At 42.0% G+C, this 21,589-nt stretch overlaps 1 protein-coding gene across 1 annotated transcript; it reads right to left on the reverse strand.

Annotated features, from left to right (window-relative positions):
• Nucleotides 1-1,623: 1,623 nt before the first annotated feature.
• On the reverse strand, nt 1,624-20,925 carry LOC119429041 (protein downstream neighbor of son homolog). Its single transcript, XM_037696758.1, has 12 exons — nt 20,554-20,925; nt 16,318-16,386; nt 16,029-16,229; nt 13,449-13,627; nt 10,981-11,056; nt 10,792-10,894; nt 7,306-7,387; nt 7,084-7,200; nt 6,798-6,996; nt 4,971-5,040; nt 2,697-2,827; nt 1,624-1,824 (listed from the first exon to the last, which is right to left on the reverse strand). The coding sequence occupies exons 1-12, from the start codon at nt 20,923-20,925 to the stop codon at nt 1,684-1,686; spliced, it is 1,740 nt and encodes a 579-aa protein (XP_037552686.1). The 3' UTR covers nt 1,624-1,683.
• Nucleotides 20,926-21,589: the final 664 nt, after the last annotated feature.

The raw sequence follows: 21,589 nt of genomic DNA on the forward strand, positions 1-21,589 counted from the left end.
ATTGGCCAAAGCAACATATTTATGGATTTTTTTTTTAAACCAATTTATGACTGAGATATGACCCGTTTTCATTCATTCTGACAGATTTTTTTTTTTAGCAGTACCACTTTCAGCCACTTGATGGCAGCAGAGTAGTAGTCGCATTAGGGCATGCCGTTGTATCATGTAATAGGTAAACGTGGCTATAATGACAAACTCAAAAAAGTTCAAGACAAAAACAACTGGATGTTATTTATTTTACTTGGGGTTTTTTTCTTGAACTTTTTTTAATTTACCATGTCCTGGATGACTGAGAATCTTCACCAGCTATTAATGATATAATCGGCTTGCCATAGCACCCCCACCTTTGTTTTCCTCGCTGCTTGGAGCAAGTCAAACCAGCTGCACCGCCCCAGAGAAATGCAGCTAATTTGACCATTAAAGTGCATTTATTAAACAAACGTTAGATTGAAACAAATTTAATATAATTTGAAGCAAACAAATAATTGTTTTTAAGTGTTAATCTTGTTAAAGTCCTCCTGTGCACGCTCCCGCCATTTGGCAGCTCATCGATTTTTGGCACACTGGCCCACATTTCCGGGTTGTCCGCGGTGACGCATAATAGATGCGACGTATACGGCGAAGTGACGTATTTATGGATTTTTTCCACTTTATTAGACAAATATGGACTGATGCGACTTATAGGGCAGAGCGACGTGTACGGCAGGAAATACGGTAGTTGGGATGCTCATTACAGAATACTCGCCTTCTACATTTCCATTATGCACAATTTGTTTATTTAAATCAAATTAGGATGTTTCTGAGAGCTTATGGGCTGACATGGCATACAAGATTTTAACAATGTGCGTTGTTCACAGTAAACAGTACAATGATACACAAAGGTCTTCTAAAGATGGCTGCCAGAAATCTCAGCTAACACCGCAAGCAGCCATTCAAGGTTTTCTCGATTTTAGAGTCCACATTGCCTTCAGATCATTTACAAGCTTCTCCTGTGCCGTGGACTGACCCCCCACCCCACGAGGATCCACCTTGCTTGCAGGTCCAGACTAAGGGCGAGCGATGGTCATTTTGTGTTCTGCCTCATAAAACTGTTCGAAAATGACGCCGTTCATTTCTTGAATGGGCAAATTTACAAAATGAGCAGGGATCAAAGGGTCGTTTCTCTCGCTGTAAAAAAAAACTGTTTATTGGCACGATCTGGCCGTGATTTTAAAGTCCGATTTTGACACCTAATGTTTTGAATCAGACATTAACAGACACATAAGGAGAGGGCGTTTGCACTCATTAAAAAAAGAAAACAACGACTCTACATTAAATTCATACAGATGTATGTACCGGTACATAAACTGAGTGACGCAAGTTATTCCATCCGTTACAACAAAGAACTAAAATCTTTTAAAACGTGTCCATTCATTCACCGAGTTAATATTTTCAAAGAAAGTACTGGTAGTCATTTGTAGGGGAATTCCTGACCTGATTATTTGCTGCGGAGCACCAATAATGCCCTTTAATTTGCTTTGAAATAAAAATATAATTTAAAAATGATAAAAAGCATTAAAAAATATAAGACAATCAGTGATAAAACTGAAACACTGACGTGAGATGAAATAAAAAAAGCTGCCCTTTCATAGTCTCTTAAGAGCGCCACAGTTTCAGATTAAACACACCGACAGTGGGTCCACGTCAGCTCTTCCAGGCGTAGCTGTAGTTTTTCATGTGGACGTCTGTCAGAGCAGACTTGCAGAGGGTGGCAGGCTGTTCCAGCTGATGGATCGACGCAGGAAGGAGACCACAGCCAGTCAGGTCAACCAACCCACCGCTGCTCTGTAAACAGACAGAAAGAGTCAATTCATCCATAAAGAATGTTTCAAACCTACGAAGCCAACCAGAACTTCTCTAGAATAAAAACACGGCTCTCAGGCGCCATCTAGTGGCACGCCGAAGAACATGTATTCACTTTTTACAAGTTAAACAAACTGAACTGTGATATAAACAAACAAAAAAAGGCAAGAGGAAACCAAAATAAAAGAGGCTAAAGCTCATTATGATTATAGCTCTAGAGAAACCAGCTGATGCACAATTAATTTTTAAGAACGCCTTTCAAGAAACATGTGCCTGACCTCTTGGTCAAGATAAAACTAGAAAGCCACACTGCCCTCAATGGGATTTTATCTGGTTAAATAAAGTCAGTGGGATATGATCATATCTAAAGTACTCTATCCAACATGCCAACAACCCAAAACACAGTAAAGACGACACTTTGGGAGAACTCTGTGAATGTCCTCGAGTAAACCAACCAGAACCCTCGATTTGAACCCTGTTAAATGTCCCTGAAGGCCTGAAAATGGCTCCACCATCGGACCCCATCCAGATTTAAGAAACTCGCTGCATCAAACCCAAAAAGGCTCCAAGAACTGCTTCCAGTGGTGCTCCAAGTCAATCCTAAGGGTCTGGATACTTATGGAGTTTTTTTTATTTTAAAGCATTTACTTAATAGTATAAACGTATTCACTTTGGTGTTATGTGGTACAAAGTATAAATTAGTGATAAAAAATAAATTAGGAAGAAGCGACACCATAAAAGGGCAGAAGATTTTTTGAGCCCACACTTCCATATTTAAAAAAAAAAACTTTTTTAATTCCTATGTAATAGTAATAATAATAATAATAAATAAATGCTTTGCGTGTCTGTATTACCTGTTCCTTACTGGTATTCACGTTCAGAACAGCAGTAGGTGAATGCGTATAAAGTGCAGCTGAAAAGTTTCCTTTCTGCGCGAGTCGCAAAAGGGTTGTGATGGCATGAAGAGAGGAGGGGAGGATGGGTCCTGTAGAGAATAAATTTACAGAGAAAAAAGTAAAACCATTTGTGTTTGGTTGAATTTTTTTTCTTTGTTGTAACAATGCTTGCCGACAATATGTTATATACGGTTGGAATGCTGGTTTATTTAATGGTGCCTAGGCCTGTCACGATAACAAATTTTGCGGGGCGATTAATCGTCTTAGAAATTATTGCGATAAACGATAATATTGTTTGAAATTTAATAAAAATTGTCTAATTTTAGAAGAAAGGTTGATTAGTTTGGAATGTAGTACCTTTTTTGACCACCTGATGGCAGTATAAGACCGTTTGAACCAAAGGATGGATAGCTGAGCAGCATGTTTTTAAGAGAAATGGGAAGGAGGGCCCTTGACGTGACATGGGCTTGTCATTCTCCATTCTGTTACAGAAGCACGATCCGTAGTGTACTTCTGGGTCGCACGGATCGCGGTTGTTTGTGAATAAAAACCGTTTTATTTTACATAGAAAAGTACGTGCTCTATCGTCACCGATCTTGATGTAGCGAATTTATGACAATGGTATTTACATTATAAATCATTGGTTAAGATGATATGTGATGCATTAGACCTGACCCCCAGCCTGGACTGATTGAGAAAAAACCTGTAAGATATATGAATTAGTCCCATGACGAAACAGCGCCACTCAGTGGTGAAGCTGCATATCATCTTAACCAATGACGTAAATATGTCAAAGATTTTAACAGAAATACGAGTGGCGTAAATTAGCAACACGAAAATCGGCGGCAATACAGCACATACTTTTCTAAGTAAATTAAGACCGTTCTTATTCATAAACGTAATTATACCAGTACATTTTCCTTAATCTAGCATACTGAATGGGGATCCGTGCGACCTGGACGTATTCCTTTTAGCGCATGCGCAAATGTGGTGTTGTCTAGCTCACGCTAAATGTTTGAACCTCATCAGTAGTCCAAGGTACTATTTTTGGTGCCTCCTTAGCAGAAATTAGCAAAAACAACAGAGATAAGAGAGAAAATGTACGTTCTGATGCAATATGCAGTTTCGCTGGGTGGGTCATCCAGTGTCATAACTCTGCTCGCCAATCAACAGCTGCTGTCTGCTTATGTCCAAATCGTCGCCTCGCAATTCGCTTGGAACCACGAACACGGTTCAATAAACCAGGCGGAGTGGGGGTGGGTACCAGCAGTGGGAAGGCCCTCAACTGGTGTTGTACCGATGAGTGTAAAGACAGTGGCAAAGCACCGCAACACAACCACATTGGCTGACTTATGACTTGAAGAATGGGATGCCATCCCACAGCAGCGTGACCAAACTGGAGCAGCATATGGAGGAGTATTGTGGCTGTGTATGGTTCTTCCACATACTACAAAGGCCCATTTGTTAAATGCACAAATTATTAAATTGCTAATATGTCTTCTTTCTGTAGTCTCCAATCATCCAATCCAACAAACAATCCAAGATTAAACAAGAAAACAAGTTGTTTGGCATTGACAGAAGATTTGGCAAGTTTTTCATGGACGGAACACATACACAACTCTGCTGCTCAACCCACAAATGTATTCTGCTAACAAATGTGGCGACATTTAAGCGGAAGTAAACAGGCATTATAATGTTAAAAGACTTATTGCCAAGAAGCATTGTTATAAACGGTGAATAATCCAATTTACTTGTGCCAAGTTTAGAAATGGACTTTACATTTTATGATCAGCTACAGTAAGATGGGCCTCGAGCTCCAGCGAACAGTCTTGCACTTCTTTTAAGACAATCTACAACTAATGTGGCCACATTCTTCTACCTCTGTAAATGTATACAATTAAAGACCGTCCATCTTGTCGGGTTACTTTGTTTTTATGGTCTTGTTGCCACGAAGAGAAGAAAAAAATTCTATGTTTGTTGGGTAGCTCGACCGCATTTCACTTCCTCACACTTTAAGCTTTCAAGCCATGCATCTTTCTAATAAAACTATGTTTTTCATGCTATAGAATTTATAGCATAACTATCACCAACTTCACTGTGAATATAGGACACTAGTAAATATGTATATTATTGTTGCATAAATAGTACAAATATAATTTATTGGAAAGACAAGGGTGAACTAAAATGACTTCTTTAATTTGACATACACTTTTAGCTCTGGTGATTGTGTACCTGTGAGTTCCAGAGTGCTTATGTTCTGGTGAGTAGAACCAACTTGGCTCTTCACATTCATAGTGCGGCCCTGGAAAACAAAATCACAGAAGTTGAGCGTATGTGTAGCTTTGTTTACAATCCTGTGCAAAAATACTACAGTGGGTATAAAGCACAAAAACACTTGTGTTGAAATGCCTTATAGAAAGTATTCCATTTCTCCACTTCTTGATGACAGTCTTCACCCTGTTCTGTTGATTAGCCAATGCTGGAGGTTTTTGTTGACCCGCTCCTGACTGATACCTTTTAACAATGAGCTCCTTGTGAACCTTGGATCCTACTACACAATGGAATATAATAAACATGAGGAAAATGTTGCTGGGCGAGCAGAACTTTTCTTCAGGCTAATCAGTCACTTTGATGGACCATAGGCGAGTGGCCAAGAAGAATGGAGGCTTAACGTTTTTCCATTGTCCGGTCTCTTCATGACTCACGTTGTTTGAGTCAACAAAGGAAATAAAATGAAGAAATAAAATGGCACTGGCTTGATAAAAGCACTAATCCAACATTTCTCTTCATTGATCCAAAGCCAGTGCACCACAGATCCACAGTGCTTCTTAGTCTTTGAATCACATTTTATTGGCCCAGATAACTTTTAGGTCTGGTGCCGGTTACATTTGGGGGCTCGTCCGGGATGATCTAGCATCACTGCCTGGTGTTGGCTAAATCTTTGGCTCAAAGAGTATGACTGTAATACAGTCGTATACATCTTTTAAAAAAAGGATCTGTAATTCTACTCGGGTCTACACAATCTAGGTGGTTTTGATAGAACTTAAGTGCTGCCTCAGTGTGGTTGGGATCGTCACAGAGCAGCCACAGGGAATTTACACAACCTGAGTTTCTACCCAAGGCAAACAACACAGTAATGGTCAAATAATAGAAATAAAGTTACAAAACCCTCCCCAGTACTCTGCCACGGTTTCCAAAAATACTGTGGTCGAGTTCAAGCTACCTACCCTTCAGCTCCTCGTAGCACCACAATGGCTACGCGTTATTTTAATAGACGTAGATTTTATTTTATAAGTAAATAACCTGATCAGTCTATGAACTGCTTGAAGGCTGCTGAAGTCAAATCTTTAGCTTGATTCACTAAAAACCTCAGCTGAAGAGGCACCAAGAACCAAACCACCCAAGAGAAAGAAGGGAGCTGAGCAGTCAGCCCGAGTAGGGTCGAGTTGAGCCCATGGACAAAGGCCATATTTCAATTCAATCAAAAAGTGAATCAAGAATTTGTTTATTTTATACATTTCACTGGGGCATGTTGTAGCTCGATGGTCAGTGCCGTGGTTTTGGAATCCTGAGGGTGCAGGCTCGAGCCCGGGTTGCGTCAAGAAGGGAATCTGCCGTAAAACAAATTGCCAAATCTTTCATGCGAGTTTGCTCGCTGTGGCAACCTCTGAAGTAGGGAGCAGCTGAAAGAAACTTACTTTTACCTCCAAAAGATTATTTCAGTTGAATCAAAATTAGGTTTTGAGATGATTTATTCGAGTCTAATTGTTTTGTCGTCACACAAACCTAACATTTTACCAAAAAATGTGGGTTGTATACTATTTTTACTGTCCCACTGCAAGAGAAGGCAAATACAGACCAGTGACCGGTGCCAAGCTCTTATCTTTGTCATCATAAATGTTTATTTTTGCCATTTCCAAAATATGCAAAATAACCTGGACTAAGAAAAAGAAAGGGATTCCACAAATATATGTTTTGCACGGGGAATAAAGCAACATGTTTAATTTGAAGTGTTTGGAACGTCATTGTTCTGAAAGGGTCTGAGCGTTCTTCCAGTACCTTCAGCATGTTCATGGTAGCCCCTCTGAAAGCAGTGGGGGCCAGCAGCGTTGGTGGTAGCCCAGTCTGAGAGCCGGCAGCAGCCACCAAACCCTTACAGTTGATGAGGAAGTTGATGAGGTTGAACGTGTGTGGTCCCTCCACACACACAACGGATTCTGGTTTATGGTCCAGAGCTGTGGTCTGCCCCTCCCTCTGGCTAGGAGAGCAGTCAAGGATCTTTAAATAATTGCATTTATGGAGCACGAAAGCATAAAAGTTGTGTTAATTAAGACGAGGAGGATACAGTTGTATGCTGATGCCATCTGGTTTCCTGATTTTGTCCTGGAGTCCCATCTCCTTTAGCCACGAGAAGCTGTCACCTTTATCGCCGTTGTATTCCTCATCCTCCCGATCACAGCACCTACGTTTCAATCATTTTACTTGCGAAAATCTTAAACCCGTTTGTAATTGAAGAATACAAGTTGCTGATGACACTTCGGACACGGTGGAAAAACAGAAGGCTTACATCTTTTCCTTGAGTTCTTCATCTCCAAGGTCATCCCTGCTCTTCTTCTGACTCTCCACTAGAGGGAGGCTGAACTCGATACCTAAAAACAACCAAAACCAGCAATGAAAAGACAATGGCATGTTTCAGTGATGCTACAAGTCTCTAATTCAGTCTGACACAAGAAAATGCTACTTCCCAGCCAAAAACCAGGCTCATCATCATTGCCAGTCATGCATGGTGGTGGGAGGCTGGTTTTGATTGGGCAGAAACTACAAGAAGCGAAGAACAGATATGTAGACACCAAACAAAGAGCAGCCAAAGAATGAATTAACCTGGAGTCAGTAACCTAAGTCAGTGCTGGGAATGTGCAGCTGGTTAGCAAGTGGCCAGATGTTTTGTAATTAGACATTTACAAACTGCTCGAGGCTTTATACACAAGAGATTCAGAAAGCATACACCCATACAAGTATACAGTGCACACCCACGCTACAGGTATGACTGATGCACTTGTGGAGTTTTGTGTTGTAGATGAACAGATGCTGAGATATATTCATCAATTAAAACGGATTCTCTCATTTTTCTGGACTGAATAAAACGTGCATTGAATTTAATAAAATGTAACGTGAGACGTTATTTATCTTTGACCCATCAAAATGGATGTGGCCATTTATTTACAGAATCAAAGTTTAACATCAAACATTTACATTAATTTGGCAAAATATGAAAATAACAACATAATTAATCAGCTTTACAGGTAGTGAGAAACAATACGGCGATTGTTTCACTTTTCAGCAGAACAGCAGACATCAAGTCACACGGCGGTGATTGAGAACTTTGCTTCAGACATTTCTAAAATATCTGTCAATGATTTCTACTTGATAGAAGAATTTAAAGATGGAAAATGAAGTTTAAAGGGAGTGAAAGATGGATGAGGGAGAATGTGGGGTGTATGAGTGAAAAGTGTTGACAGGACGACACCCTCCATCCGACCCAGCTTTCCTCGGTACGCTCAGTAGTGGACTAGGCTCATTTACCTCTCTGACGATGGATCAGCGGAAGAGGAGCTCCAGTTAACGCTACCTTTCAGCGTCTCCGTAGGATGGCAGAGATATATCCGGAGTGGTGACGGGACTTCGTCAACAACAGTTCACCTCAACGAGTGGACCTCACATGAGTGGGGTTCGTCCGAGTCCACTCAGAGGTGGAAGATTTATAATCCCAAACTCGGAAGAGCCTTATCATGGCTGGACTTCTGTTCTCCCAAACGACTGGAGCTGCAAACTCTCCAGCCCGACTCCAACGGCAACTCACAGAACAACGACTTCACAGAACTGCGAACATCTCAGAACTGGGAGAACTAGGAAGTACCGACATTTTAAAGAGCTCTATTCCCGGTTCATTTGGGAGTTTCTGATTGGTCAATATCAACCAGACAGGGGTGTGTTTTGTGATGTAAGGTGTTATGGAAAGTCAGAAACCAGCAAGAATGTTATGGAACAGATTGAAAATGTTTCCCAGACAGGAGAGAGAAATGTTTGGTCGAGTTTGGAGAAACAGGTGCCAACTTCTCTGTTTACGTCTGAGAGGATTTAAAAACAAGACAGTTGTTCCAACACTTGTCTGCTTCGACTCCTGACCTTGGAAAACGTACACTGCTCATTCAAAGACAGAAATCAGAAAATGCATAATTACTCTGTAACAGGCCTTAACATGAATTCTACTTTGCATAAGCAACCAAAAATCATTGTTACTGTTTTACAGTTAATAAAATTGATTAGTTCACTGTAACATCTAAAATGTTTGAACTAAAACACTTTGATTATCAAACATTTGTAAAACAGGAATGATAATAGAAAAGAGAGTGTTCTTTCACTTGAATTTTCAAGAAAGAAAGTCTCAGGATGGGTGAACCTGTATTTCTGGATTCAAATCAATGAAATGACAGTTTCTGTCCCACAAGGTTCTTAAGGTCTAGGGTTTTGACCTTAGGCTTAGTTTTGACATCAGGTCAAGTTCACTACAGTGTCGATGCCTAACCATTGTGGTTCAGTTCCCAGCCCCCTTCCAGACTCAGGCTTAAGCGGCTTCAACCTGTCAGAGCAGCCGTCTCCATGATCCTCCATCTGCCTGCACAGAGCAAACTCTATGGAACAGTGCGGTTCCGTGGGAAAACTTTGAACGCTCCGTTTCTGCCGGACATGGTTCTGGAAGGCAGTCATCGTCCGTTGCCGCGGTCGTTATTATCATTATGCTGCTAACAAGGTCATGTTGCGAATAGGACTATGCTGCTAAAAGAAACACACTGCTAACAGAACCATACTGATAACGGCATCATGCTGCTAACAGGACCATGTTGCTAATAGAGCCATACTGCCAAGAGAACCCCTCTGGTAATAGGACTACACTGCTAACAGAACAACCCTGCTAATAGAACAACACTGCTAACAGAACAACACTGCTAACAGAACAACCCTGCTAACAGAACAACACTGCTAACAGAACAACACTGTTAACAGAACAACACTGCTAACAGAACAACACTGCTAACAGAACAACACTACTAACAGAACAACACTGCTAACAGAACAACACTGCTAACAGAACAACACTGCTAACAGAACAACACTGCTAAAAGGACCATGCTGCTGTAGATTTATTGTTGCCTTGTTTTGTAGCTTTGTTGCATGCTTTGGTATTTCTTCTTGTTGTTTTGGCGAGTCGAGACGGTTCTTCTCGTCCTGCGCATTTCTTGCATTGTTGACCTTGTGTTGATCTGCATATGACAATAAACCTAAACCTATACAAGTCGTTGGACAGTTATTATTTCCACTTCAGGTATGTCCATGTCACAAACCGTGTGTGCGTGCCTTGATAAGAATGATGGATTTGTCATCAGCGCTAACTGTACAGTAATTTAAATTAATGCAAATGTGATATTTCAGTTTCATAGTGTGCAAACTGATGAGAAAAAAAAAAGCACTGCATATGGCACTATATACACCCGTCAACAAACTATTACAAAAGCAATCTGTAGCAATGGCTCGGACCAGCTAAGACCTTGTATAACCTTTGACCTTGATTAGTAACCTTGACCTTAGAGCTGGCGTGATGAAAAGATTACGAGCCACGCTGTCAAGAGGTGGTACAACTGTCAATCAAGCTTCCTTAAATTATCTTGAGCGAATCAGAAGTTACGGCACAGCCAATCACTTTTTAACATTGACCTTGATTTGTGACCTTGACTTTGGAGCTGGGCGTGATGAAATACGCGACACTCCGTCTAACGATGACGCATCAAGTTTCGTTAAATTATTGTGAAGTTATGGGCGAGACAAGAAAATGTTACGTACGTAGAGATTTCCATCATAAAACTTTAAACGTTCGTAGAATCCGGCGGCAACAAAAAACTGTCGAACAGTGAACGAGGTCTGAATCCTTTCTGAACCCGCTGCAGATATATTCACGTCTCTAGTTTTATGAAGCCAACAGAGTCAAAAGCTGTACCTTCAGTCCTCATTGCCTCTCGGAGACCTCGAGTTGTGGGAGAAACCAAAGCGGTGATGTGGTCTGATCCCCCGAGACCCGCTGCCCTGAACAGCACAGTAAACTAACACGCAGCAAAACAGATGAGTGGCAAAACGCTGAGCGTGAAGAGCTCGTAAATGTATGGCACAAAGAACCGGTCAAACCTACCTGATAGGAACAGACGTAGAAGTACGGACACAGTCCAGACTTTAGAAGGCTGAAGAGAGACGACAGACTGACCGACCTAAAGGTGAAACACAAAAACAACTTGCCTTGTTAAAGTCCTGGTTAGAATCCCCTGAAATGTTTCCATGCCTCCTAGTGTGGCCATTACTCAGACCAGAGTACCGTAGTTTTTGCTGTATAAGTCGCAGCTATTCTTGTTTGATTTTTTGCATAATTTGCCTGCCCTGCGACTTATAGGCCAAAGCGACTTATTTATGGATTTTTTTCCCCCATATTTATAAACCAGTTTTTTGGCTGAGATATGACCGTTTTCATTCATTCTGAGTGGGATGTTCTCTGTCTGCCAGACTCGGTTCTGGACTGCGGTCTGTGAGGGCAGCTGCTGCGGTCCTTATTACCATCAAGCTGCTGACCGGACATGCTAACAAGACCTGCTAAGCTGCTAACAGAACCACGCCGCTAACAGAACAGAACCACGATGTTGAAAGAACCTCACTGCTAACCGAATCACACTGTAGATGTTATTCTTTTTCACCTTTGGCACCTTGTTTTATAGTAATTATTAGTGTTTTTTAGTATATCCTGATGCATGCTCATTTTTTTAAAAACATGTTTTTTTTAGTATGTTAGTATTTTTTTTGTTTGTTTTTCTTAGTATGTTAGTAGTATATTTTTATTAGTATGCTAGTAGTATTTTTTTAGTATGTTAGTAGTATATTTTTTAGTATGTTAGTAGTATTTTAAAAAATATTTTTCTTAGCATGTTAGTATTTTTTTGTTTTTCTTAGTATATATTTCTTGTTTATCTTAGTATGTTAGTAGTATTTTTTTTGTTTTTCTTAGTATGTTAGCAGTATTTTTTTTGATTTTCTTAGTAAGTTAGCAGTATTTATTTGATTCTCTTAGTATGTTAGTATTTTTTCTTAGTATGCTAGTAGTATATTTTTTAGTATGTTAGTATTTTAAAAAATATTTTTCTTAGCATGTTAGTATTTTTTGTTTTTCTAAGTATATTTCTTGTTTTTCTTAGTATGTTAGTAGTATTTTTTTTTGTTTTTCTTAGTATGTTAGCAGTATTTTTTTTGTTTCTCTTAGTATGTTAGTAGTATTTTTTTCTTAGTATGCTAGTAGTATATTTTTTAGTATGTTAGTAGTATTTTTGTTAGTTTTTCTTAGTATGTTATTAGTATTTTTTTGTTTGTTTTTCTTAATATGTTAGTATATATATATTTTTTTTGTAGTATGTTAGTAGTATATTTTTTAGTATGTTTTTAGTGTCTTTGCTGTATGATTTGATAACTTGTTGTTTTCTTCGTTTGTTTTTTTGGGCGAATCGAGACAGTTCTTCTTGTCCTAAGCACCTGGACGGGTCGCAAGTCCATCACAGGGCCACATAGAGACAAACAACCATTCACTCTCTCACTCACACCTAGGGACAATTTAGAGTTACCAATCAGCCTAACATGCATGTTTTTGGTCTGTGGGAGAAAACCGGAGTACCCGGAGAAAACCCATGCATGCACGGAGAGAACATGCGAATTCCACCCAGAAAGTCCTTATGACTTTCCCTTAAAAATTCAATGTCTTCACCGGCCTATATGTACATGTATAACGTCTATTTATGTTGCTTTCCTGTGGGAAGTTTATTTGATGCCTCAAATCGTGCCCCGTCTAGGACACGGCCTGAGAGATCTTTTTTTATACCGTCTTTCCGGTAGTTTTCTTCCCTTTTCTCATCGAAGCAAAATATTATTCTGAATACGAATAAGAGGGCCGAGCTTTCATAGTGGCAGCTTCGTGCACTCCGCCCATCTTTAAGACGACTGTACGTACATGTTCTCGTTGTATCTCGGTGCAATAATAATAAAGTTTATTCTGATTCTGAACACTATCACTTTTCAGCCGCTAGATGGCAGCAGAGTCAATGGCATGCCATTGTGTCATGTAATAGGTAAAAGTGGCTATTAATGACACAATCGGCTTGCTACAGCCTGCCAGCTTCGTCCAGCTCGCCTGGAGCAACCGTCAAATCAGCTTCATTTCACTGCACCGCCCCGGTGAAATGCAGCTGATTTGACCATTAAAGTGCATTTATTAAACAAAAGTTCAACCGAGACACACTTCTACTATAATGTCGAGCAAACAAATAATTGTTTTTAAGTGCTAATCTTGTTAAATTCTTGTTGAAGTCCTCCCATGCACGCTCCCGCAGCCGTCATTTGGCAGCCAATTGATTTTTAGCACACCGGCCCATATTTCTGGGTTGACAGCGGTGACGCATAATAGATGCAATGTATACGGCGAAGCAATATATTTATGGATTTTTCCACTTTATTAGACAAATCTGGACTGATGCGACTTATAGGGCGGTGCGATGGGTACGGCGGAAAATACGGTACACAGAAACAGTCCTTGAAGAACTTTAGGGTGAAACAGAGTGCACAGCTCACCAGTCCCTCATGAGACTCTGCTGCAGCGCTGCATCTTGAGCCCACGGGCTGCTCTTCCCAGAGAAGGCTCTCTCGGCGTTGATCCTGGGGAAGAGAGAGAGCCAGGACAGGGAGGGGTGCTGCCAGTACACCAAGCACTGCTGAAAGGCACAACGGAGCTCGGAGCAGGACTTCGGATCCTAACACGGACAGATTAGATACAATTAAGTTGCAGGTTTCAAAGAAATCGCAAACCGCTATAATTTACAACTCCAGTTCAGAAAAAGTTGTGACGCAAAAACAAATTTCATAAAACCACATTTTTGTTCACAACGAAACACGGTAAACACATCAAATGTTGAAACTAAGAAATTGTATATTTTTTGGGGGTGGGATTTGAATGAGATGCAGTAGTTCTGTGCTACTTCGTGGTTCAACCTTCGCGGACTCGCTCTTTCATGGTTTTTCAAGGTAAGACTGAACACGAGAAAATAATTAATTGTACATGACACACGATTGTCAACTTTAATATTACTCGTATGACGGCGACAGTCCTGGATACAGTACAGTAAAAAGTTAATGAAAAATTAAAATACTTCGGACAGGAGCCACCATTTTGTAGTTTTCTCAATAAGCCTACACTGTATCCCCTCATAATGACTACATTTCCCAGAAGCCAACAGGGCTCCACCCAGAAGCCCCATTGCCCTCTGCTGAATAACAATAATAGTGCTGTGTGTTGAAATTAGTCCTATGCATTAAACGCATCACATCTGGGATACACCCAGGTGGAGCAGTGGGCAGCTATGCAAGCGCCCAGGAGCAATTAGGGATTAGATGTCTTGCTTAGGGACACCAGGACATGTGGGAATGGCTGGGGATTAGGCCTGTCACGATAACAAATTTTGCTGGGCGATTAATCGTCTCAGAAATTATTGCGATAAACGATAATATTGTTTGAAATTTAACAACAATTAATTGTCAAATTTAAGAAGAAATGTTGATTTGTTTGGAGTGTAGTACCTTTTTTGACCACCTAATGGCAGTATAAGACTGAACCAAAAGATGGATACCAAAAAAGTCCATGTTCAATAATCCAGGTATACAATCCAATAATTTTCAGTCAGGTCATCTGGACAGTTTCTTTTTTTTGTGTGTGCTGAAAAGTTTCCTTGAATGATGAAGACTTCTGGATGGAAAGTGAAACATTTCACCACACACAAAAAAAAAGAAACTGTCCAGATGACCTGACTGAAAATTGTTGGATTGTATACCTGGATTATTGAGCATGGACTTTGTTGGTTTTGAATCAGTTTGACATGACTGTCGACGAGGAAGAGGGCCGGCACCGGAATATGGGGCGTGCCAAAGAGAACACCTTAGCAACAACATAACTGGTTTGTTCCACTTTGAAGTAAGCTGTTGAGGGAAGAATCAGTTTTGTGTTGCGTTTCCTTGACTGATGAAGCCTTCTGGATGGAAGGTGAAACGTTTCAGAAAAACAAAAAGAAAAAGTAACTGTCCAGATGACCTGACTGAAAAATGTTGCAAAGGATGGATAGTTGAGCAGCGTGTCTCTTTAAGAAAAATGGGAGGGAGGGCCCTTGACGTAACATGGGCTGACATGGCGTATGCTCTGTGATTTGAGCTCTTTAGCATAACATTTCTCACACAAAGCTTTTAATAATAAAAATCAGTAAACAAGTTCTCAGCTTCTTTTTGCAGAGAAAAAACTTTTTAGACGAAGGCACGCGTTTCATCCATGAATTTTGGAGCTTCGACAAAACGGAGGTTTATTCCCGAGGTCGGCCTGTTAGCTTAGCTCGTAGCTTAGCTTCTTTTAACAATCCAAAAACGCGATTTTGGACGGTTAAAACAGATTTTAAAGAGAAAAGGAGGGGTCAGTGAAGAGTGCCAGAGTTGAGCTTTTTGTCATCCAGTGTCTTCAGTAGAAAGCGAAAAACACCAAGAAACGATAAAGCCGATAAATGAAAATGAGGTCGATAATTTTCATTCATCATGCGATTAATTGTTTAGCGCGACAGGCCTACTGGGGATCGAACCTGGGACTTTTGGGTCTCGAGTTGGCTGCCCTTTCTCTAGTGGGAAAGTTCTGATATGACTGGAAAAAAGTTTGTCGCTTATTACCAGTCAGGCACAGTAACTTCGGCGCCCAGTGGGTCCAGAAAGCCTCATGGAACCCACCGGGAACCGGAGCAGAACCGGACCTCCAGACCCATCGGTGAATCAGAAAGCTGCTAGCTGGCCCACGAGGACCTCCGAGCCGGGACGCGCCGCCGTAGGTCCGGCGCTCCCTCTGGAGCCCACCGGAACTTTTTTCATCCAGACTTGGACTCAATCGGACCACCTCCGGTCCCGCACCGGCCACCCGAATGTCCCTCAAAATGAGATGTGTCAAAATGGTACAATTCACTTTAGTATAAACATTTGATATCATTACTATGTTTCAGTTGAACTCAAATAGGAGTTTATGAGATATGCAAGTCGCTGCAGAGCTGAGGTTGTGCATCAACAATCAAACAGCTTGAATGAGTAGATGTGTCCGTACTTCTGAAAGGAAGTGTACATGAGGGTAAGTACCTGCAGATTGTGTGGCAGGGTGCTAAACTGAGCTCTGCAGCTGTGGGTCAGCCCCAGCGCTTCATCCTGGGCCTTTGGCTGCTCTGCCCAAGATAGGGAGAGCGGGGAGGTGAAGAGGACCCGAGTCTTCAAGCTCCAGTCTGCTGGATACTCCGTACAGCTGGGAGGAGTGATGGAGGAAGGGGCAATGCCCCCAGGGCTCTGGAAGAGAAAAAGAAAGTCTTTAAACAGTTTGAATTTAACTTGACTGATTTATCAACTTGTGTGAAGACGACAACAAAAAACAAACCTTGAGAAGCAGACTGGGAGCATCGTCTTCCTCTTTTTCCAGCAGAGCTTCATCTTCAGGGAGATGCTTCTACAAGAGATACTGACGCCATTAATGCAACGAATCTTTACACAGCGACTCTCCAATAATCACAGATTATAAAAGTGAGTTAGGTTAAGCTCAGCCTGAGGCAGGGAGCGGTGTGCGATGAAACTACTTTAATATTTCACGATACCGGATCCATACACGCCGAGACGTGGACAGAAGGACGACCAAACGTTGCCTGATATTTGAGAATCAGCTGTTTTTATTTTAGTAGCGTCTATCTGAAAACAGCTCCGCAAAATGGCCGGACACACCAGTCTTTCTCCTCATATTCATAAATCACAGATGAAGTCCTGCACAGAGCGTTAAGAAATGAAACGGGCAGAGCAGAACCAAAAGGAGCATGGAGCAGAACTCAACTGGGGTGAAGAGTGACGCATCAAATGATGGGACGTCTCCCTCCTGTCCTTCACTAAACTCACTTTTCATTCCTCTTTTTGTGGATCACTTTTTTTTTTAAACTAACTTCATAGTTGCTGGACATCACCACCAATATCCTCTTGGTAACAAACTGTTGTTTAATCCCACAAGCCGACAATCGCACACTATTCTCATCAGTTCATCACATTACTGAGCCACAGCTAGGCCCGTCACGGTGACAAACTTTGCGGGGCGATTAATTGTCTCCGCGATAAACAATAATATTGTTTGAAACTTGAAAATAATTAGTAATAATTGTCAAATTTAATAAGAAATGTTGGTTAATTCTTGTGTGTAGTACCCGTTTTGACCACTGGATGGCAGTATAAGACTGAACTGAAGGATTGACAGTGAGGAAGCTAGCAGCGTGTCTTTTTAAGACAAATGGTAGGGAGGCCCCTTGACGTGACATGGGCGGTCTCTCTTCAGTTCTCAATATGGCGGACACTGGGTGTGATTTGAGCTCTTTAGCATAGAATTTGTCACACAAATCTTTTAATAAAAATAATCAGTAAACAAGTTCTCGGCTTCTTTTTGCAGAGAAAAACAACTTTTTAGACAAAGGCACGGGTTTCAGCTGTAAATTTTGGAGCTTTGACAAGACGGAGGTTTTTTTCCCACGGTTGGCCTGTTAGCTTAGCTGCTTTTAACAATCCAAAAACACGATTTTGGACGGTTAAAACTAGGGGTGCACAGATAAATCTGCTGGCCCCGATTTCCTTAATTTTGAGAGATCGGAAATCAGCCGATACTTACACGAGAAACCGATTGTACCCATTTTTGTAGTTTTAACAACAATTGTCCAAACCATCCATCTTCTTCCACTTATCTGGGGTCGGGTCGCCGGGGTAGCAGCTTAAGTAGGGAGGCCCAGACTTCCCTCTCCTTAGCCACTTGGGCCAGCTGCTCCGGGGGAATCCCGAGGCGTTCCCAGGCCAGCCGAGAAACATAGTCCCTCAAGCGTCCTGGATCTTCCTCTGGGTCTCCTCCCGGTGGAAAGTGTCTGGAACACCTCACCAGGGAGGTGTCCAGGAGGCATCCTAACCAGATGCCCGAGCCACCTCAACTGGCTCCTCTCGACATGGAGAAGAAGCGGCTCTACTCTGAGTCCCTCCTGGATGACAGAGCTTCTCACCCTATCTCTAAGGGAGAGCCCAGACACCCTGCGGAGAAAACTCATTTTGGCCGCTTGTATCCGTGATCTCGTTTTTTTGGTCACAACCCAAAGCTCATCATGACCATAGATGAGGGTAGGGCTTTTGACTCAGCTCTCTCTTCACCACGACAGACCGGTGCAGCGACCGCTTTACTGCAGATGCCGCACCTGTCTGCCTATCGATCTCTCGCTCCATTTTTCCCTCATTCGTGAACAAGACCCTGAGATACTTGAACTCCTCCACTTGGGGCAGGACCTCCTCCCCGACCCGGAGAGGGCACTCTACCCTTTCCGGCTCAAGACCAAACAAACAAAATCGGAATCAGCAGTTCAGACTTTTTAGAAATCGGTGATCGGCCAGAAAACCGCAATCAGTGCACCCCTAGTTAAAACAGATTTTAAAGAGAAAAGAGAAAGGGAGGGGTCAGTGAAGATCACCAGAGTTGAGCTTTTTGTTATCCAGTGTCTTCAGTAAAAAGAGACAAGAAGAAACAATAAAGCCGATAAATGAAAACAATGTTGATAATTTTCATTTATCATGCGATTAATTGATTTATTGTTTATCGCGACAGGCTTAGCCACAGCACTGCAGCATTTTGGCTGGTCTTTCTCAGTACTACCTTGCTCAACGGCACAGAGGTGCACCAGAGGTGGGCTGTCTTCGACCCCTACTAACCGCCTTGGTGCGTCTTTAAAATAAATCAAGACGGCCAGAACGCACCTCCGTCCCAGACTGAGCCGTCTTGTGAAAGAGCCTGGTATCAGTCCAGATCAGCGTGGACCAAAGACAACGTTCTTATAAATCACAGAATTTCATCTGCCTCAAAATGAAGAATTAAATTCACCTGTTAGGAAATAAACGCCACAGACAAGCTCCTCAGAATCCAGCCTTTTCTGTTCATTGCTACGAATCACTTATTATATCCTAGATGTTTGTAATCAGTACACGGTGCCAGGAAGTTATACTCCTCTTTCCCACCCGTTTGTCCATCCAATCACATTTTCATTCTTTCAATTTCATTCATTCAGTCAAACTCATTCATGCAATGCAGGGTCGAACCATTTTTGTTGAAATGTGCGAAGACGCGAGTGTTGATGTATAAAACGCATGGTTTCCTGCCACCAGGGAGGTTTTGAAACGGACAGTCACGTGATCTTCTCTACACAGGTTCAAGACCAGGGAGTAAACGTATGTTTTGAAGTAAAGCTTTTAAGATGGTAAGTGAGGGAGTTTTGGACCTCCAGCTCCATCACATCTGAGCATGCATGCTTTGGAATCGAGATGATTCTTAGGGGTACATAACTGAGCCAAAATCAGCAAACCCCTCACACCAGCTGTCAAGCACAGCTGTGGAAGGGTGATGGTCTGGGCTTGTTTTACAGTGAACTCCTCTGTAGGCCAACAGGCTTAAAAGATAACGTGTGAGGACATCTGTCAAACAGCTGAAGTTTGGGTCGGATCATGAATGCAACAGAAGCAGATGGTCCTGAGTCTGGTTCCGCTGGAGGTTTCTTCCTGTTACGAGTTTTTCCTTTCCACTGTCGCCTTTGTGCTTACCTACCCTGCCTTAGATAAATAACGATGCTAATAGAGTTTTTCAAAGTTCATGCTCAATAATCTAGGTAGAAAATCCAACAAAGTTCTGTTAGGTCATCTGGACGGTTTCTTTTTTTTTTAGATGTTTCATCCAAAGGACTTCATCAGTCCGAGGAGCCACAAGCAAACTGAGTTCCACAAGCAGCACACCCCAGTGTTTCCCCTACCACTATACAAGCAGGGCACCCCACACTATCAACAGAGCCGTGCGCACTCTCCCACCCCCCAGTCGGCACTGACGTAACGCTAAGCTAGCGGCTCACAACACAGGTGCGCTAGCTCTGAAATCCCACCCTCCCAAACAGCGTGCAGCTCAGATCTGTCTCCCCCCCACTATAAAACTGTCATTATAAGCAGCGCACTGCGCAGCTCAGGACGTCTCTCCATCCGTTCATAACACCCCCCCCACACACACACACACAAATCACAGACGAGATGAGCGCCCCGCCATGGCAAGTTATCTAGGAGAAACACTGCGCCCACATAGACCAACCAGTTTGCTGGTGATAAGATGGTTTCTGGGGCCCGCCCTCTCCCCCGTCATTCCTCTCAGGCAGCCATAGCCACTTCGACTGTTGGTCAAACTGGTTGGTCCACTATGAGTGAGCTGCTTGTGTTTGTTTGTGGCTCCTCGGACTGATGAAGTCCTTTGGATGAAGGGCAAAACGTCTCAACAAAAAAAAAAAAAAAAAAAAACGTCCAGATGACCTTTGTTGGATCAGCTGTTTTTAATTTTCACCCATTTATGAAAGGAATTGGTTTAGAACCTGAAAGACTGGATTATTTAGTTATGTCAGCTCTAGAACTGAAGGTGGACTTTATTTGACTATGACAACAGAAACAATCATGGAGTTGAGCTGAGGACGCCATCTTTTTGTTTTACAGCAGCTTTATAGTCGAGCTTGTAACTTTTGAGACACTTTAAATAAAGCTTTTGACAACAAAATACGACATATTGAATCCATATTATTCGTCTTACCTCCATCAAACCGTCACCACATGCTGACCCTTCCTTAGCTGTCGTGACGTCATTTCCGCCTTTTTCTGCCCATTCTGTGTGGATGGGGCCGCCGTTTCCACCGTGCTCGTCGTAAATAAAAAGCTTCTTTTGGGGGCTGTACGTGTTTTCAATCGTTGCAAAGGGATTTCTGCGTTTTAGTCCAGGTCTGGAGGGGTTCTGGTCCTTAAACAGCGGCCCTGGAGAGAAAGGTCGCGTGCCTGCTACGGATGACCTACTTTGTCCCGGACTCTCGGTGCTTCCAGACGAGTCGCTTCGAGCTCTTTTCCGCCTCAGTCGCATGATTTCTGTCGGCAGCTTGAAGCTGGGCGAGTAACCAGCCTGCTGGGCCATGGCAAACACTTGAAACCGCTTCAAAAACGCGTCAGTTTAAAGAGAAAAGTGCAGCGACTGACGCTCGTTGTGCTCTTCACGAAGTATGAATTTACCGCGTCTGCTTCTTCTTCTACGGAAAATTACAAAAATCATTTTTACAGCGTTCATTTACCGCCCCCTGCTGGTCAGACTGTGGAAGTGTGGATGTACGTTTATACAATATTAGAATGTTTGAATTATGAATATAAAAAAATAAATACTTGTGTTTAGTTTGAAAAAAATAAATAACGTTTCACATATTTGTCAAATTAGACTAAATTGGACTAAATTAGATGGATGTACACTTGACAAACCAGACATGTCGCATTGATTGTTTAGAATGAGTTATACACTTAAAATAATTAGCAGGTTTGTCTGTTTATCACTGGTTTAAAAAATAGTTTACACATTAATCCAACAGTTTTCAGTCAGGTCATCTGGACAGTTTCTTTTCTTTTTTTTCTGAAACGTTTCACCTTCCATCCAGAGGGCTTCATCAGTCAAGGAAACACACAACACAAAACTGATTCTTCCCCCAACAGCTTACTCCAAAGTGGAACAAACCAGTTATGTTGGTGCTAAGATGGTGTCTTTGGCACGCTCCCTCCTCCGGTGCCGGTCCTCTTCCTTGTCGACAGTCGTG

This window comes from Nematolebias whitei, chromosome 23, assembly GCF_014905685.2.
Source record: "Nematolebias whitei isolate Nwh7 chromosome 23, NemWhi1, whole genome shotgun sequence".
NCBI classification, from domain to species: Eukaryota; Metazoa; Chordata; class Actinopteri; order Cyprinodontiformes; family Rivulidae; genus Nematolebias; species Nematolebias whitei.